Source organism: Myotis yumanensis, unplaced genomic scaffold (assembly GCF_028538775.1).
Source record: "Myotis yumanensis isolate MYYU_CA2020_CCGP unplaced genomic scaffold, mMyoYum1.0.hap1 SCAF_9, whole genome shotgun sequence".
In the NCBI taxonomy this organism is placed as follows: domain Eukaryota; kingdom Metazoa; phylum Chordata; class Mammalia; order Chiroptera; family Vespertilionidae; genus Myotis; species Myotis yumanensis.
In genome coordinates, this window is record NW_027223760.1 from 84,835,786 (window position 1) to 84,855,337 (window position 19,552).

The following is a 19,552-nucleotide window of genomic DNA, read 5'->3' on the forward strand; positions in this document are numbered from 1 at the left end:
AGGTTGCAAGTTCTTCCCAGGTCGGTGCGCATGCGGGAGGCAACTGATCAATGTTCCTCTCTCTCCCTCTCCTTCCCTCTCTCTCTAGAAAAGCAATAAAAAGCAAAACATATCCTCAGGTGAGGATTAAAACACACAAAAAGCCCTCAGTGGCAGAACCAGGGACAGGATCAGTGATGTGAAGACAGAAGGAGAGAAAGGAACGGATCCCAAGAGGAGAGAAACTGACGGGAGGGAATGGAGAAGCGTGGACGTGTGGCCGCCACGGAAGCTCCGGCGGGATTTCCCAGAGTGAGGGCAAGAGGCGGCTTGGCAAACACGGCCAAAATCTTAAACCGCAGGTTCAAGAAGCTGAGTGACCTTACAGGATAAGCCCAGAGAACCCACAGCAAACACGTCACCATCAACACGGTGAGGAGTCCGTTTTTCCTAAACCGACCACGGGCTGAACACGCTTCTGACCAAACTGTCAGCAGTTTTCTGAGAAAAGCAAGCTGGATCTAAAATTTATCTGCGAAGACGAAGGCCCTAGAAAGTCAACACAATCCTCACGGGGGATGGGGGTGGGGGGACACAGGCAGAGAACAGAACAGCCCGCTCCCCTCCGCCCTCTCCCCCGGCCCCGCTCCCCGCTGAGGTGTGAAAAAGCGCAGAAGCAGCTCCATGAAGGGAAGGTTCTCCTGCTAGTTAGTGGTGCTGGAGCCACGAGACAGACATTCACAGGAAACCTCCCTCCAAGTAAACAAACCAAACCCTTCCCACAACTTCCATCTCCTGCAGAAATTAACAACACGGACCACAGATGTAAATGTAAAATGCAAAACTATAAACCTTTGGACAAACACACAGGAGGACACCTCTGGGATCGAGCCCTAGGAAGGTGTGCTTAGACGTGACGCCAAGGGTACCATCCAGCGAAGGGAAACCTGACACACTGGGCTCTTCAGAATGTGAACTTCTGCTCTGCAGACAACCCCGTTAGTCAAAGGAAACAACCCAAGGTCTGTCAACGAGTGAGTGGTTGAAAGCACTGTGGGCCCCCATGGCAGGAATGCTCCCTGCAATCAGAAGAACCGAGGGTCAGAGGACAGCCCAGGTGACAGTCAGACCATCAGAGGAACCGAGGGTCAGAGGACAGCCCAGGTGACACCCAGACCATCAGAAGAACCGAGGGTCAGAGAACAGCCCAGGTGACACCCAGACCATCAGAAGAACCGAGGGTCAGAGAACAGCCCAGGTGACACCCAGACCATCAGAAGAACCGAGGGTCAGAGGACAGCCCAGGTGACAGTCAGACCATCAGAGGAACCGAGGGTCAGAGGACAGCCCAGGTGACAGTCAGACCATCAGAGGAACCCAGGGTCAGAGGACAGCTCGGGTGACACCCAGACCATCAGAGGAACCCAGGGTCAGAGGACAGCCCAGGTGATAGTCAGACCATCAGAGGAACCGAGGGTCAGAGGACAGCCCAGGTGACAGTCAGACCATCAGAGGAACCGAGGGTCAGAGGACAGCCCAGGTGACAGTCAGACCATCAGAGGAACCCAGGGTCAGAGGACAGCCCGGGTGACAGTCAGACCATCAGAGGAACCGAGGGTCAGAGAACAGCCCAGGTGACACCCAGACCATCAGAGGAACCGAGGGTCAGAGGACAGCCCAGGTGACAGTCAGACCATCAGAGGAACCGAGGGTCAGAGGACAGCCCAGGTGACAGTCAGACCATCAGAGGAACCGAGGGTCAGAGGACAGCCCAGGTGACAGTCAGACCATCAGAGGAACCGAGGGTCAGAGAACAGCCCAGGTGACAGTCAGACCATCAGAGGAACCGAGGGTCAGAGGACAGCCCAGGTGACAGTCAGACCATCAGAGGAACCGAGGGTCAGAGGACAGCCCAGGTGACAGTCAGACCATCAGAGGAACCGAGGGTCAGAGGACAGCCCAGGTGACAGTCAGACCATCAGAGGAACCGAGGGTCAGAGGACAGCCCAGGTGACAGTCAGACCATCAGAGGAACCGAGGGTCAGAGGACAGCCCGGGTGACAGTCAGACCATCAGAGGAACCGAGGGTCAGAGGACAGCTCGGGTGACAGTCAGACCATCAGAGGAACCGAGGGTCAGAGAACAGCCCAGGTGACACCCAGACCATCAGAGGAACCGAGGGTCAGAGAACAGCCCGGGTGACAGTCAGACCATCAGAGGAACCCAGGGTCAGAGAACAGCCCGGGTGACAGTCAGACCATCAGAGGAACCGAGGGTCAGAGAACAGCCCAGGTGACAGTCAGACCATCAGAGGAACCGAGGGTCAGAGAACAGCCCAGGTGACAGTCAGACCATCAGAGGAACCGAGGGTCAGAGAACAGCCCAGGTGACAGTCAGCCATCAGAGGAACCGAGGGTCAGAGAACAGCCCAGGTGACACTCTATCAGGCTGACCGAAAAATGCCAATTCCAAATGTCACGGATGGCGATTCCATTAGCAGAACCTCTGGAAATGACAAAGTTACAGAAACAGAACAGACAGCTGTTGCCAAGGTTACACACAGGGGTGGGCAGCAGCAAGGAACCTGTGGGGGCAGATGCAGTGGCAACACGGCTGGGACATCCTGTGGCCGTCAGGGGTGACCGGGGGAGCTGGCTGGGAGGCACAGCTGTTATTTCTAACAACTGCCTAGGAATCTCACAACAGTGCCTTTCACCCCAACTACAGTCTCACAGACACAACGAGCAAATGGAGGAAAAAGAACTAAGAAACACCTGGTATGAAGAAAGAATGGCCACAGGCAGGGGCCCTCACACCCTCTCTGGGGTCCTCGCAGGTGGTCTGCCCAGAGCCCAGGGTCGCCAGGGCTCCTCCCTCCATGGCGTTGTCCATGCACCCACGGGACATCTTGCCACAGGTGCCAGGAGGCAGCGTCTGAGAGACTGCAGAGCCCAGCCAGAGGAGGGAGGGTTGCACATGCAGAAGGCAGTGCGGCCTAGGCCCAGGGGCCAGCGAGCCGAGCCTCAGGGCACAGCGCAGGAGGGCGACAGACGGGAGGGGATGTCCCAGGACACGATGACGGGAGGGCAGCTCTGCCTGCTGGGTCACAACTGAGTGACGGGAAAACATTTCCAAACCAGTGACAACCTCTGAACAGGACAGCGTGTGGGCTTCCCCAAGGGCATGCTGGGAGCAGCCGTCCTGCCAAGGCGCCAGCTCCAGGAAGAAGGCGTTTCCATACCTCCCACTGTGAGCACTTGCAGCCGCTCCTGGAAACCAGCAAGGCCTGAGGCAGGGGCATGGGGAGCGCGGAGGAAAAAGACAGGTGAGTTAGTTCAGGACGCCCCACGCAGGCAGTACAGGAAGCACAGACACGGCACAGACACAGACACGGAGGAGGACAGGGTGGGGACAAGGTCAGGGCTACTGTGGTCAGCAGCTGGCCTGAGGTGAGGGGAAGGCCACTGGGCAGCGGAGACCTGTCCCTCTCCCACAGAAGTGGCCCACAGTGGCTCCTGGGAGGAATCCACCCGACCTGGACACTTGGGGAGAAGTGAAGGAAAAGATGAGATTCTCACTCCTTAGACCCGGAGCTTCAGGCAGGAGACGAGACCTGAGCCCTCAAGATTCTGGCAGCTTCCAGAGTGGAAGGCGCCACCCCTTCCCCCGGCAATCAGCCACGTGCTCGGTGGCACCCGTCCACATGGGGCAGCTCTCGTGGTCTCGTGAACATCACCGAGCACCCGGATGCGTGGGCCTGGGGACGGGGTCAGGAGCTCTGCTAACAGGATTCACAAGGCTGATGGCTCAGTGGTCAGTGTGTGGCCACCACCCTGCGGCCACTCCCTGCCCTAGGAGGGTGGGCATGGGAAAGCCAGACACTTCCTTGGAGCTGATGGCAAGAACGCAGAGGGGACGCAGAGATTCCGCCCTGGGTGGGACCACAGCACCCACCAGAGCTCGGAGCCAGCGGCTCTGAGAGAACATCAGGTCCGCAGGGGCAGGCGCTCCACCTGAGGCAAGAAAGAGGCCCCGCTTCTCTCCCTCCGTCCTCAGGACACAGGACCTGCCACGGGCCACCTGCACACGCACCATCCAAGGGAAGTGCTCACATCTCACGCTGGGCGGGCAGGGGGTGCTTCCTGTGCAGCAGCCCCCCCTTATCTGTGGGTTAGCCATCCGCGATCAACCACTCCCAAAAATATTACATGGAAAATTCCAGAAACAAACAATTCATGTTTGTAATTGCACGCTGTTCTCAGTAGCATAATGGCCTCTCAAGCTGCCCTGCTCTGTCCAGCCTGGGACGGGAATCCCTCCTCTGTCCAGCAAGTCACGCCGGTCGGTCAGTCAGCAGCCGACTCGGTGACCGAGAGGGGCCATCCTCCTGACTCCTATTCCAGCACACTGCCATGATCGCTCACTGCTCGTCCCGTGTTACTCTCACACTGTGCCCAGTTCATGAATCATACCTGTCACACGTGTGTGTGGAGAAACCAGTACACGCAGGGTTCACCACTGGGGCCTTAGCATGCACCCTGTGAATGAGAGGGGACTTCTGCACTTCTTCGGTTTTTAAAAATAAAACGCCAACAACAGATACAAGCCAGAAGCGAGTGAGAGAGAAGACATTCTGGCTGTCATGTCTGAGGGCACAGGGTCCCCAGCACCACACCTGCACACACAGGAGAGAAGGAATTCTTGCCGAGTGTGGAAGGATCTGCTGGGGACGAGGGCTGGGGCTGAGGACGGCGGGCAGGCGAGGGCATCCAGGAGGGAGGACAGCCTGTGGGAACGTGCGCACCACGCCCTTAGCTCAGCCACCTGCCTGGTCACTCACGGCAGCCAGCAGGTGAGGAGGAACTGCTCTCTACTGCTCTCAGGTGGTGAAAACTGATGAAAAATCAACTTTATTTTTAAATCCTCACTCGAGGATATTTTCCCATTGATTTTTAGAGATAGGGAAACAGAGAGGGAAAGACAGAGAAACATCGATATGAGAGAAACACATCAATTGGGTGCCTCCTGCCTGTGCCCCGACCAGGGCCTGGGCTGGGGAGGAGCCTGCAACCAAGGCACCTGCCCTTGATCGAAACTGAACCCGGACCCTTTGGTCCACAGGCTGACGCTCTATCCACTGAGCCAAACCAGCTAAGGTGAAAAGTCAACTGTTTTTAAGCCCATTCTCCCAGCCTTCAAGGGAAGTGTTGGGGGTGGGATGACTTGGTCAAGCAGCTAAGATATCACAATTTTGGACTTTTACTTAAATTGCGTTTTTAACTGTTCAACTCCAGTTCACCTCCCAAGACCAACCCTGTGCAGACACTGGTGCGCCCCCTTCTCGGGTAGAGAACTGCTTCCAGTTCTGCTGTGTGAGGACCCCCAGGGCCCACCTCGGGAGGGGGGTGGATGGAACCGCCTGGCACCTAGAACCTGCCCCCAACACACACCCGAGAAAAGGCCTCTAAAAGGTGCCTAGTGATCGTCTGCTCAATGACAGAACCTGGCCCCTGCCTCACGGAGAAACGTCTAGCCCTCATCACGTTGGCATTAGTGACGCAAGCCCCACCTCCCCGCCACGTGCTGCGCCCGCGGTAGTGCCCGCGGTAAGTGCTGCCGACGAGTCCTGACGTCTCTCTGGGAGCCCCAGGCGACGCTGCCCAGCCACCTCTCCACCTGCCCTCAGGGGCCAGAGAACTTCCGGGCCAGCACTTCCCAGCCTTCTCAACGCTGGTCAGGAAAGGTCAAGAACCAGGCGGGAAAAGTCATGTTCCACTTTAAGAAATCCTGCGCGGACAGTGCCCTGCTCGCTGTCTTCACCCACCACCTGCTCCTCCAGCAGACTGCGCTCTGCAACGTGGGGTGTGTTGCCTGAGCCTCGGTTTCCACAGAGAATGAGGAGCCCCGCGAGGCCTGGCAGTGACCGAGGACACCAGCAGCCGCTGCTCCTGCAGACCCACACTCCTGCAGTGACACTGTCCCCGTCACCTGGGGAGCCCAGGCCTGGCCCCAGCACCGAGGGACCTGGGCTCCATCGCTCAGCTTCTGAACCTGCCTCCACCAGACGCCAGCAGCTCCTACCCAGACTCTGCCAACCACGCCAGCTCACAGCCTCGGGAGCCAGGCCCGGCTGTCTGAGCTCAGCTAATCCTGAAACAAACTGGCAGAGGAGGGGACAGGCACCCAGCAGCCAGGCCTGAGGTCGGGCGACACGGCGAAAGCACCCGTGGGGCTGTCCAGGCCCATGGACTGGGTGGTTGGGCTGGACTACTGTTTCCTGACCTGCACACACCAAGGGTGACAGCTCAACATTAACTTTCCCACAGGCTCACACACCACATACTGCGTTTACGCTACTTCCCATTTTTGTAGCTAAAGAAAAAACTTATCACGACTTGTGTCAAATTATTTCAAATTCCTTTTACAAAGGGGGGGGCCTCCCTGACTGGGCGGTCCTGAGAGCTCCTGGCCAGCAGAGGCAGCCTCTCTCCCTCCAATAATAGCTCAGGGCGCTGTGGGGCCCATGTCCCCGGTTTCCACAGTCACCCTCAGTGTGAGGTGCCGCCAGGGACCCTGCTCCACAGCGGACGGAGAGCGAGGCCCAACAGCCTGGAAGGGCGGGCCGTCTGTGCCCAATGCGGCTGTGCCCAGGAGCTGCAGGCCCCGGGCCCGCCTCTCTCCATCCCAGGCTCCTCCCGTGATGATGGCCATGCATGGCTCCCTCCCACCTGCCCAGTGTCCAGAGGGACAGAGGAATGCTCCAGGCCCCAGGCAGCTCTGATGAGCGGAGAACCACTGAAAAGGTCCGTTTTGATGACAAGAAATGGGAACCCAGGGGTGCCCTCCTCTGCCTGAAGGCTCTGCCGGGGACATGTGAGTCCTCTTCTGGGAGGGCTCACCGCAGAGGTGTCAGGCCTGGGAGCTGCAGGGCTACGGGCCGAGGGGAGGAGAGGGGCTCCGTGTCCTGGGGACACCCAGAGAAGCCCCCTTCTGGGAGCACAAAGTTGTCACCACCAAAAAGTTGCAGGACTCCACACGGGCCGTCTACCCTGCCCTGCCTGCACGCTCAGGACGGTTTCCCTCCTCTAGAGCCAGGCCAGAGCAGGGGAGGCCTGTGTGACCCGCCACACTGAGCCCTGCGGTCTGCATCTGCCTTACCTGGCTGCTGCCTGACCTCCCGGTAACACTAGCCACCCTTCCTCAGAGGAGCGTTGGGCCCCCTCGCGGAGCAGCACAGGCAGGTGTAATTGTCAGTCTCATTAGCATGCACATGTTTCCGTGACACCCGCCCGTTTCAGAATTAGTCACACCGTAATTTCCTTAGCAGGTTAGCAGCACGGAGCCGGAGAGCAGATTAACTCGAGGAAGCAGCTGCAGGTGGGAGCCCAGCCACGCCCTGCGCAGCACTCGGGGTGCGCGTGACGATGGCCATGCGCCTCGCGCCGCCCTGCGCACCGGGCGCCTTCCAAAGTTTCCTCAGTGTGATCACTGGCCGTTAAGAATCGAGACCCCAGTTGCACAGCCTGTTTTGAGACTTGCCTGGCAGAGGCAGGCCCCGCGTGCTGGACAGTGAGGCGACGGGAGGTTGCGCAGGCCTTCTTCCGCATGGCGGCCCTGCACCGGGTCTGCCAGGCGCCAGAAGAGCGTCTGAGCATCTTCTGATCGGCCTGCACAGGCGGGCCATCCTTTTCCCTGCATCTCAAACCTTTTCTGCCCCAAATTTTACTTTCTAACTTGAGACTCGGACAGTGGAGCTCACACCATCTAAGAAGCTGGGATGAACACACTTGCCCAGCACGAAGGCTGCGCGACCGTAATGTCAAGTGATCAGAACCAAGGAAACTTAAGAGTCTCCCCTCCCGTCTGGGCGTCCGGCACCCGGGCCAGCACCGGGAGCTCAGCAGCAGCACTGGCCACTCCCAGACCCTCACCAAGTTTGTCTGTGGATGAGACAATGTCAGCGGGCACGGAGGAGTCCAGATCGGCATCCAAAATTCCCAGGGGGTCCAGCTGTGCTACATGGTGCCCTCGTATCTATGAAAGGGCCAGTGATGGGGAGGGAGGGACACACACAAAAGGACAGGAGGAAAAAAAAGAGGGAAGGGGTAAAAAAAAGTAAAATTACATTAAAATTAGTATTTACAGATCAATCCTCACCCACGTTTGAAGAAACAGTTACTGGAGCATCATCAAAATTTACACAACTAATTCCGAGAGGATCAAGTTTTGCAATGTGGTGACCCCTGACCTGGAAGTAATAACACAAGCAGTGGTTAAGCAGGTCCCGGGCTGTGGGGTAAAAGTCACATGTGGTCAAATCTCCCGAGAACAATGAACCCGACTAGTTCTACCGGCCTCGGACGGCGGGCTGTCCCCACACTGCTGTGCACCGAGGCACATCTATAAAGGGGAAATGGGCTGGGAGGAATGTGGGAGTCGGAAAGGACCGCTCCCTGGGGCCGTTTCCCTGGACAGATGGAGATGGGCTCTGGGGACGTCACCCCAATGTGACTCCAGCTCAGCTCTGAGCAGAAGGCCTGCGAGGAAGCAGGGGCACAGCGCTGGGCAGGCAGTGTGAGCTGGAGGTCAGGGCACCGAGTCGGACAAAGGACAGCTTCACGGGATGTCCCCTCTGACCTGACTGCCTACAACAGGACAGAAACTCCCCAAAGTCCCTTCCCTGACACATGGGGCACGTCACCACGGCCTCCGCTGGCACCGAAGGGATGGACAACGGGCCCCACGGGCAGCCCAGTTGCTGAGGCCGAGTGCACGCCGCCTCCCACAGGTCCCTGCAGCTTCCCCTCCTTGGAGAGAACCCCGCTTGCCACCTTCCCCGGGCACCTGTCCTGGCACCGGGGGCAGAGGACGCCAATGCCCTGCATGCGCTGCAGTGACAGGAGGCAGCAGGAGTCTGGGTCCCGGGGGTTGCCCGAGACCTCTGCTCCCGGACCAGGCGGCTAACCTGGGAAAGGCCTGGTACCAGGCCCCTTCCAGTGGCTGACGCACACTGGAGCGCCTGCCTGCCCGTCCCAAGCCCTACAGGTTCATTTCCGCCTCTCGCATTTGGGTGCTAGCAGCTGGCAGGGGACAGCACAGTGCTCCTGGTCACAGGCACTTCCTGCGCCTGGCACTGTTTCCCTGCCCACGAATCTTTCTTGCCAACCTATGGAAATAAACGAGGAGCTCTTTCCAGGGCAGGCACTAAAGATGGCAGCGGATCTGCTCCAAGGAGGAGACGTCCCGGCTCCTCTCCTCACCTTTTTCATTTCCGCGCCCCTGGACCCCGAGGCAGGGACAGGCCCAGTGCCGGCGGGAGTGGAGGCCAGCGGCGCCACCTTACCTGGTAGGCCCTGATGAGAGACTGCACCGCCAGGTGGTCCTCCACCAGCTTGTCCACGTTGGTCTGGGTGCCCACCAGGGGCTGTGCTCGGGCCGCGGCAGACAGGGCGCCCATGCTCAGGGGCAGCGGGCTCTGGTAGGCGGTGCCCGGAGGCGCCCCCGCATTGGTGTTTCGGAAAAAAATGTCCCACGACTAAAGAGAGAAGGAACACAGGTGTCACTCCACTGGGGGCCTCGCCCTCCTTCCAGCCAAAAAAGAACTGTTCTTGGCGGGCAGGCCACATCCTGGCCGGGCAATGTCCTGCTCTGACCAGCTGCTCCCCTGACCCCTCAGGATGCCCCACATCAATGGGGCAGATGCCCTCTGGCTGCCCTTCCTGCCCGTCTGTCCCCGACCTCCTGTCCTTCACACAGCCTCCAGGGCTCAGGCCTCACTTGCGCCCTCACTCCCGACATACAGCAGGCCCTTGTGCAAGGGGCAGCCCAGGGCTGGCCCTGGAGAAACTGTGTTGTCTGTACTTCAGGGCTCAGGAATGTGCAGAGGGAGGACTTAGTTTGAGCCCTGAGATCCTGCCAGGCACCTAGCACCGGGGCTCAGGGCTGTGTGGGAGGGAGAGAAATCTGCGCGCATAGGTCTGTGGTAAAGACCGCAGCGTGCGGAGGGCAGCAGCCAGCACACGCCTGCGTGCACAAGGAACCTAACTGGGGTTCCTCTGTTTCCACTTCCTCTGTGCTAATCAAACTAACTCATTATTTCTCTTCCTACTGTTTTTGGCTATTTCACGTTTAAATGAGTCAATCTGTAATTCACATAGATACCATGGACTCTTAATAGTTTATTCATCTCATACAAAGATGTTGAGTCTTAAAATATTTCAGAGATCAGAGAAACCAACACTTAATTCCATTGCAAAAAAGCTCCAACTACTGTACTAAAAACCAAGAAGGTCCGAGACATGTACCAGGTGTACCGGTTAATAATTCAGATTTTGTAATCAAAGAAAACACGATAATTTCAAGAAAAACATCAAAAGTGCTTTGTTCAAAGTAATGTCCATCGCTAGCTACACATTCCCCCATCTTTCAGGTAATTTGTGGATACTGTCCCAATGGAACTTTTCTTGTTTTGAGGCAAACCACTCAGAGACCCAATATTCCACTTCTTCGTACGTTTTGAAATGCTGCTCAGAAAGTGCGTGTGCCATCGATCGGAACAAGTGGTCACCTGAAGGAGCAAGGTCTGGTGAATACGGCAGGTGGGTTAATACTTCCCAGGCAAGATCTCTTAACGTGTCTTTAACTGGTTATAAAGTGTGTGATGGTGCATTATGAAGCAAAATTACTTTGCCATGTCTTCTGGCCCATTCTGGTCGTTTTACGATCAAAGCATGGTTCAAATTGATTATCTGTTGTAAGTAGCCATCAGTTTTAATGGTTTCACCTGGTTTTAGAAGCTCATAATACACCACACCTTCCTGATCCCACCAAACACAGAGCATTGTCTTCTTTCCGAAGCGATTTGGCCTTGCAGTCGATGTTGATGGTTGACCTGGATCAACCCATGAAGTTATGCATTTGGGATTCTCAAAATAAATACACTTTTCATTGCCAGTCACGATTCGATGCAAAAAAGACTTTCGTGCCGCTGAAGCAACATTTTACTGATGACTTTTCAGTTTCCCATTTGTCTTTGGTTCAGTTGATGTGGCACCCATTTTCCTTCCTTTAAAATCTTTCCCATTGCTTGTAAATGATCAGAAATTGTTTGCTAAGAGCAACGTTTAATCTTTCTGCAAGTTGTTTTTTTAAAATATATTTTATTGATTTTTTTACAGAGACGAAGGGAGAGTTAGAAACATCGATGAGAGAGAAACGTCAATCAGCTGCCTCCTGCACACCCCCTACTGGGGATGTGCCCGCAACCAAGGTACATACCCTTGACTGGAATCGAACCCGGAACCCTTCAGTCCGCAGGCCGACGCTCTATCCACTGAGCCAAATTGGTTAGGGCACTGCAAGTTGTTTTTGAGTTTGACACGCATCTTCATCCAATAATGCTTGTCACTGTTGGTCACCAAACTTTTTTGGTTGACCTGGACGTTCCTTGTCTTTCACATTGAAATCATCCCTTTTAAAGCGTTTAAACCAGCGTTCACAAGTGTCTTGAGATGGAGCATGTTCACCATAAGCTTCCCGAAGTATACCATAACTTTCAGCAGCACTTTTCTTCAAAATAAAATAATGAATTAAAACTTCTCGCAATTTTTTTTTTGGCACGAAATTCGACATTTTTAAGCGTAAAAATATCTATGATGTTAACATCTTCAGAAAATTTGACATACGAAGTTTTGAAGCTTGCTGTCAATACAACAAAATAGCATACACATCAAATCGCATATTTATCAACGTCTGTGTAACTCCATCTATTGAAAAAAATCCACATTAACTGGTACACCTGGTAAACACTGTTTTTCTTCTCTGCCAGACACGTCCGATTTCTAAGTTCTTTGTCAGTAAACGGATTAGACGCCTGGGAGAACCTGGAGAGACGGCCAGCAGGCCTGCGCTCGCCCCCAGTTCGAGGTCCGCAGGCAGCCTCCCAGTGCCGTGCGGGCCCGGGTTCAAGTCCCGAGACACGGCCTGCGCCGCCAATCCCACCAGAAACCGCTGTGGTGAGCAGGGCCTTGTGCTGAACCTGTGTCCAGGGGAGTTTTCAGAACATCCAAGTTTATGCCTCTTGTATTCAGGAACTTATAAAATCAGACTACTGGGTGACACTGTACAACATGGGGAGTGTACAGAAAACCAGAGCGCTTACCGTAATAAAAGTGTGTTAATATGTTAACAGCAACTTTACATGTTTTAACAAATCTCACTATTTGAGGTCTCGCCGTGTTCCCTGCTCTGGTTGACAGGCAGTGTGTGAGCGGATGGTCCTCGCCTGGCACCAGCCACACGCCAGCGGCACAGACCTGCACACGCCCGGCCTTGGCCCTCTCTGCCCCTGGGCAGGACTCGGGATCCAATACCATTCTCCCAACCTGCCAACAGGCTGCTCCCACCCACACTCGCTGGACCCGGCTCCACTGCGGTGAGAGGCCCTGTGCCCACCAGCAATAGGAACCGACTTGCTCCTGCGAGAAAGGAGAGGCTGCCTCAGTGTCCACTGCCCAGGGCAGGGAAAGCCCGGGCCTGGCCCCTGCCTGGTGCGTTACAAGGACACACAAAGCCGACGCACTGGACACCCCAAACATTTCCAACTTCCTGGAGCTTGGGCAGCAGGCCCAAGTGAACTCCCGGCAGCCCAGCCCTGGGAGGGGCAGGCGCCATTGGCCTCCCTTCTGGAACCTTCTTCTGACTGGCAGAGGACAGCGGCAGAGAGGGGCTGCAGTGCTGGCCCACAGGATGCACTTCCACCTCCCCATCACTCACGCCCACCACACACACACCAGGCCCTTCCTCACGTTCTAGGCAGCAGGTGTGGGACCTGCACTCAGGTGTGCCCCACCCACCCAGCCCTCAGACCGAGACACAACCCCAATAGCAGCCCCTCCCACCACGACCGAAAGGTGTTCACGTTTGGGTTTTGACGGCATGCACTTGGCAAAACCTGTGCACTGCAACTTACAATGGGTACAGTCAAGGCCAGACCTGGGCCCGTGTCCCACAGGGCCGGGCCGGTGGTGCTCCCCCGCCTGCGACACAGGCAGATGTAGCTGCTCGCCTGCCACGCCGAGTCTAGGTCCCCAGGCACTGCGGTCAGAGCCCCCCACCTGTGCCTGCCTGTTCCACAACTAATTCAGGAAGCCGTGCCCCCGCCAGGCTTGGACGGACCAATAGCCAGATCCAGACACTCAGTTCTCTGCCCACCCGGGAAGGGGGAGGGAAGGCACTGCCCCGAAAGCCAGCTGTTCCATCCAGCAGGACCAGAAGCCCCAGCGATGCGGTCGCACCGACGCACCAACGCGTCTCCCCAGACACGTCAAAGGTGAGCACGGTTACTCGGAGGGGGCACTCCACAAACGCGAGGCTGCCTCTGCAGCGGGCGCGGAGCTCTGGACAGGAGTCTGCGATGTGCTACTCACTCTCGGGAGCGGGACAGACGAAGGAATGTCATTTCAGAGCAGGTGCCAGAAGGACAACGCATGGAGGGAGCTGGCTGCGAGGAGCCCGAGGGGGGACGGTCGCTGGCCACCAGGAGGCCATGTGGCTGCCCTGGCAGACAGGTCGGGAGGCCAGGCTGGGACCAGGCCCGACGGCCAGGCAGTGGGAACTATCTCGGTGCATCTTATCTGCGCCTGGCAGAGCTGAGGAGGGTGGGGCAGCTCACAGGCAGGAGAGACAGCTTGTCCTCCAAGGTGTGGGCCTGCAGCGCCCCCCACAAGTGGGTTTAAGGCCATCAGCTTGTTGCCAAAATGACAAACCAAAACATGATAGATTTCAAGTGTAAACAAGGGTAACAGTTTAGTTGAAACGAAACCAGAATTCTTTCATTTTATGTAACTAAGGCATTTTAGTGGAGTCCACGAAGCTCTGCCTTCAAAGGCCGCTGTCCCTCCTCTGCTCCCCACAAGCCTCCACAATATCCTGAGGAAGCGAGTCCAATGCCCAGTACGTGCTCCACACGCCCGCTGAGTTAATTCACGGACTGACGGGGTGTCAGAGGTGGCAGTGCCCGGTGCGTGTGAAGGGGGTGCCGGGGGGCGTCTGGTGCAGTGCTGTGAATGGTGTCAGATGTATGAGCCTGGGGCGCCCAGCATTCAAGGCTCCACCCCCCCTCAGAGAGGTGCTGACCTCGGCAGCTGTGGACTGCGAACCAGGGACGTAGGCACGAGCAGTTCAGTGAGGCAAAAAGGACTTGGTCTCAGCACCAAGCTCCTGGCTGTGAGCGACACCAGAGACGGTTGCCAGAGGCTTCAGGGTTGGAGAGCGGCAAACACGTCAGCACAAGTGTGTTACCTATCAGGGCCACACACACGGTGGAGCCACCACCGTAACAGGCCTGCCTGCCCCAGGTCTGGGGCCCGAGTCCCTGTTCTCTCCCCTGCAGACTGGGCAAAGCCAGGGAAGTCGCTGGGCTCTCCGTGCCTCGCTCTTTACCTATGAAAGTTAAGAGCACAGGCCACACGCGACACCCTACACTTGCACAGCTCCTTACACTTTAAAAAGCACCTGTAGGGACAAGAAGTTGATTAGAACTTAACCCTGGATTACCAATGCTTATTTCAGCTGCCAAAGTCTAGGACTCTGGCTTCTGGACTGACTGAGCCGTTTCTTCTTGTCCAATGCCACTCCTGCTGTCTCTACCTTAGGTGGGAACCGCTCCACCGCCCATAAACACACCCCAATCACCTATGGACACCCTGGAATGGACCGAACCCAGGTTCCAAGGCCATGGCACAGTAATAAACTAATGACTCATCCATTTCAGGCACGAGCGTGACACAGGCAACCATGGAAAGTTCTGGTACTAACAGAGCTTTTTAATTTTTTTGTTAATCCTCACCCAAGGATATTTTTCCATTGATTTTTAGAGCAAGTGGAAGGAAGGCGGGGAGAGAAACAGATGTGAGAGAGACACATCGGATTGGTGGCCTCCTGCACGTGCCCCAATCAGGGCCGGGAATCAAGCCACAACCAAAGTATGTGCACTTGACTGGAATTGGACCTGGGAACCTTGGTCCATGGGCCAGCGCTCTCAACACTGAGCCAAACCGGCCAGGACACTAACAGAGCTTTTTAACTGCTACAGACAAGAAACGCAGGGCACCAAGCCACCAAGGAAAACAGATGCATGGCCATCTTGAAACAAGGGTTTGGCCTGTTCAGTCCAATGAATGGACAGGCAGGGACTCCTCAGCAAGGACAGTCACCAGGACTCGCTGGCCGACAAGAGCCCGTCTCCCCAGCCACTCTGCACAGGGGCTCTTCCGGGTCAGAAAATGCGGCAAACTCTGCATGGTGTCCCAGCACCAGGTTCCCATGCACACGGTCGGTTCACAGCACTGCCGCGCAAGTAAAGGCTGCTCTGGCGTCCTCTCTGCGCCAATTGCTGGGCCTGCACCCTTCCTGAAAACAGACTGCCCTGTCTGTACTCCATGCCCACACGCGGGAGGCTGATGGTCGACTGCCCACCCCCACAGAACCTGCTTTAGAACTAAGTGTCTCAAAGGACAGCACGCAGGACGGAGTGTTGTTGGCCTTCAGACCCCACCCAGTGCAGGGCCTTGCTCAAGCGACCCCCAGCTGAGGATGGCAGGGCTGCACCCAGAGCCTGCTCAGAGCACCCCCCACTATGTCTGGGAGGCACTGGGGTTGGGGTCTGCCTGATTTGCTACCATGAAAGCAGTTAAAATTAAGGGTTCTGCTTCAGTATTCCTCAGTTACGGAAACCAAGTGGATTTGTGCTTGATTAGAGCAATGCCGTTGTTTCTAAACCACAGGTAGCTCACGAAAGAACATCTCCAAACAGTCTATCTCCTCTCCCGGTGTGCAAGCAAAGCACCCGCCAACTCCAAGGTCAGCAAAGAAAAGCTGCCTCAGCTCTGCCCTATCGGACCTGCTGAGAGTGCAAGACACACCCTGGTCTCTGCCCGAGACCAAAGGTGGAGCCCATCACTCTGAGGAAGGACTATGATGGCTGCCCAGCAGCCACCCGTCCCCTCTCCAGCACCCCTTCGTCACAGGTGAGCCTCATGTGCATTCAACTCTTAAGATAAGAAGGCCTGGTTGGCTCCACAAGGGGTCGTACTTGGGGAAAGGAAGGCAAGGGACCAGCCTGAGCACGAGGTGACGGCCAGAGACAAGCTTCCAGCACCTGTCCTCGGAGACCTCTGGCTTCCACCCCCAGCAGGGCGTCTTCTCAGCACTTCCTTCCAGGTCCACTTTCCAGCCTGGGGAAGGCCCAGAGCGCCTCCTGGGAACCAGGCCCCACTGGCTCTGGTGGCCCTGGAAACAGGAAGGGCCCAGCTAAATGCCATGAGGTTCAGGCAAAGAGGAGGCACTCTGGTGAGACAGGGCTGGTGGCTCCCGTAATCACACGAATATACCAAGTCTTAAATGTCGTTAACATAGAGCTTATTCTAGAGACTCAAGATCCACAAGGAAGGAAACGAGCAATCAAGAGGGATGACGTCATGCCCTGGCCAGTTGCTCAGTGGTTAGAGCGTTGGCCCATGGACTGAAAGGTTTCAGGTTCAATTCTGGTCAAGGGCATGTCCCTCAGTTGCAGGCTCGGCCCCCAGCACCTGTTGAGGCACATGCAGGAGGCAACCAATGATGTGTCTCTCTCACATTGATGTTTCTCTTTCTGTTTCTTCCCCTCCCCTCCACTCTCTCTAAAAATCAATGGAAAACCCTAGCCGGTTTGGCTTAGTGGATAGAGTGCTGGCCTGCAAACTGGAAGGTGCCGGGTTCAATTCCGGTCAAGGGCACATTCCTGGGTTGCAGGCTCGATCCCCAGTAGTGGGTGTGCAGGAGGCAGCCCATCAATGATTCTCTCTCATCACTGATGTTTCTATCTCTCTCTCCCTTCCTCTCTGAAATCAATAAAAATATATTTTTAAAAAATCAATGGAAAAATATCCTCAGGTGAGGATTAACAACTACAACAACAACAAAGAGTAATGACGTTAGCCGGCACTGAACACATCCCCACATCTGCCACCAGTCCCGGGGAGCCTGAGCAGCTTGGGAACCTGCCCTCCAGCTCCTGCACTGGGCCACTGCCTGACCCGAAATCCATGAAATGGTCATCAAAACCACAAATTTCCACTGGTCAAATGCTGTTAAGAAATTCTGCTATGCCCGACTGGCGTGGCTCAGTGGTTGAGCATCGACCTATGAACAAGGCAATCATAATTCGATCCTGGTCAGGGTACATGCCTGAGTTGTGGGCTCAATCCCCGGTGTGGGGTGTGCAAGAGGTGGCCGATGGATGATTCTCATCATTGATGTTTCTAACTCTCCCTCCCTCTCCCCTCCTCTCAGAAATCAGTTACGTGTGTGTGTATAAAAACAGAGAAAAAGGAATTCCGCCACGAAGTGTGCCCCATACCCAGCAAGTCGTGAGGAGAGGCACTGAGGAGGACATGCCTCACAGGTGGCACACGGAGTCCCAGGACAGGAGGAAACCGTGAGCATAATGATCTGAATGTGAAAGGCACAGAAATCACACGAGACGATTCAAGGTGTTCGGGTCATCCTTCCGCAGGCTTCTCTTCCGCAGCGTCCCTGCCGAGATTCCGGAAGTGGTGCACGTGCATCCTTGCGGAGAGCCTTGCGGAGATCCTTTCGGTGACTGCGGTCTGTTCCAGAGAGCGAGCACAATGGTGAGGGGGTCGCCCCTCCAGAGAAGGTGGTTCCTGTTGGGCCTGGGTGGCCACAGAGCGCGTGGGTCGCTGGGGTCCTGGCTGCCGCCTGCCTTCCTGCCTGAGGGCTCCTCAGGACACTTACCTGGGTGGCCAGCCACCATCGGCCGCGACTCCAAACACACAAGGACCCGCTCCTGCGAGCCTTACCTTGTGAACACTCTTGGGGTTCTCCAGCCAGGCGTAGTACATCTCCTCCACGTAGTTGGAGCTAGTCCCGCTCAGAAAGGGCTCCGCAGCCACGGGGGCAGTGTAGCACCGGGTCTGCCCCAACGTCCGAGCGGCTGCTGGTCTGTTCTGGGAAAATGTCTTAACAGTCTGCGAGGCCGTCAAGGGCCTCAGCTTCGAGGCACAAGTCCTTAAGTGAAACATCCTTGCTCTGAAGGTGCTCACCACTGCCTGCACAAAGAAGAAAAACCAGAAAGAGCATTTTAGCAGATGAAGCTATGGGGGGATACTCGCAGGCTCTGGCTGGAGGAGAGAGTTCAAATGCACGGGTGGCAGGGCACCTGCTCCAGCTCAGAGAGCACAGCAGAGCGTGAGTGACCCACCCAGCCTCGAGGCCCAGGCCCCCCACAGCTACAGGGCCAGGCCTTCACGCACAAGCCGTTTAATTTCAGGGATACAAACTACCACAGAATGTAAACATGAAACGTCTCTAAGTGTAACATCTCTAAGTGTATACATTGCATAAAACAATTCTAGAAAAGACAACAGGATTGATTGATTGCTGGTTAGATTTGGATTAACTGCAAAATAAGGAACATATTTTCTCCTTTACCCAGAAACTACGGAGTACCTACTGGACTCCCTATATTCTGGAGAATATAGAGAAATCAGGGGAAATGTTTCTCAAATAATTTATATTTGAGCAGAAGAAAAAATATTTAAAAAACATCACATAGAAAGCAGGGGGTGCTTGAGAGGCACAGACAACGCCAACTCCGCCAACTCCCCGGAGGACTCAACCTTCCCAGGCGCATCCCACACGGAGAAGTCAGGAGGAGGGAAGGTAGCGAGTGGAAAAGTGTGAAGGACGCAGGGGCTGAGCAGGAACCTCTGATGCAGGACAGAAACCGGGGCCCAGAGGTCACACAAATGTCTACGCCCATGCACCCTGGTCAGCACCCTGACGTGTCAGGACTGTTCGCAAACCCTACACCCCCCGCTGTTTTACAGATCGGCTTTCTGGAGTTCAGCTCGTTTCCCCCCAAGGTCCCTGGGTCATTAAGAGCAGAGCCAGGCTCCAAGCTCATGCTTTCTGACTGCCAAGTCCCCATTCCGCCCACCTTCCAGGACATGAGGAGCCTGGGCTTTGGGGGACCCTGTCAGGAAGGGACCAGGCGACTTCCAGTCAGCAAAAGGGGCCCCGGAAGGGGAAGGGCACTGGGGTGACCACAGCTCTCTGCCTGGGCACATGGCTTAGGCAAGGTGCTCAGGAATTTGCCTCAAAGCACCTGGCTGTGAAGCTGAAATCACCCACCTCCACACCTACCTGAAGGAAAGCCAAGCTCTGAGACATGTTAAGAATGACGAGAAACAAATGCTCGTGAACTGTCCTCTATCCCAGCGGCCGCCAGCCTTTCGGACCTCACGGACCACCGGCTGGCAGCCACTGCTTTATACTGTCCAGGGGGACCCTCCCTCGTGGCCTAAACGCAATCAGAGTACACACAAGGGACACAGATGGGCACTGGGCGCTCCGCCGCTCAGAGAAGACCAGTCAGCAAAGGGGAAAGCAGGACAGGTGCTTTAAAAACAAACTAAATGAGGAACAAAAGCCCGCTCCTTAAAAATTAAAGAGGAACAAGCAACGTATTTTGGATATTGCTACAGAATGCAAACTTAACCCGTTTTCTTTA

The 19,552-nt window shown here is 55.9% G+C and overlaps 1 protein-coding gene across 5 annotated transcripts in view; it reads right to left on the minus strand.

Annotated features, from left to right (window-relative positions):
• OGDH (oxoglutarate dehydrogenase) overlaps positions 1 to 19,552 on the minus strand; it is a 41,032-nt gene that overhangs the window by 14,477 nt on the left and 7,003 nt on the right. For 2 of the 5 annotated variants that reach the window (XM_070424886.1, XM_070424888.1), the window contains exons 2-5: positions 17,841 to 18,089; positions 9,323 to 9,514; positions 8,137 to 8,227; positions 3,221 to 3,265 (exon numbers count right to left, since the gene is read on the minus strand). In XM_070424886.1, the coding sequence (XP_070280987.1) occupies positions 3,221 to 3,265; positions 8,137 to 8,227; positions 9,323 to 9,514; positions 17,841 to 18,062 (550 nt within the window). In that variant the 5' untranslated portion in view covers positions 18,063 to 18,089. Of the gene's footprint in view, positions 1 to 3,220; positions 3,266 to 7,910; positions 8,014 to 8,136; positions 8,228 to 9,322; positions 9,515 to 17,840; positions 18,090 to 19,552 lie in introns of all 5 variants that reach the window. The other 3 variants (XM_070424891.1, XM_070424889.1, XM_070424890.1) reach the window with 3 other exon arrangements.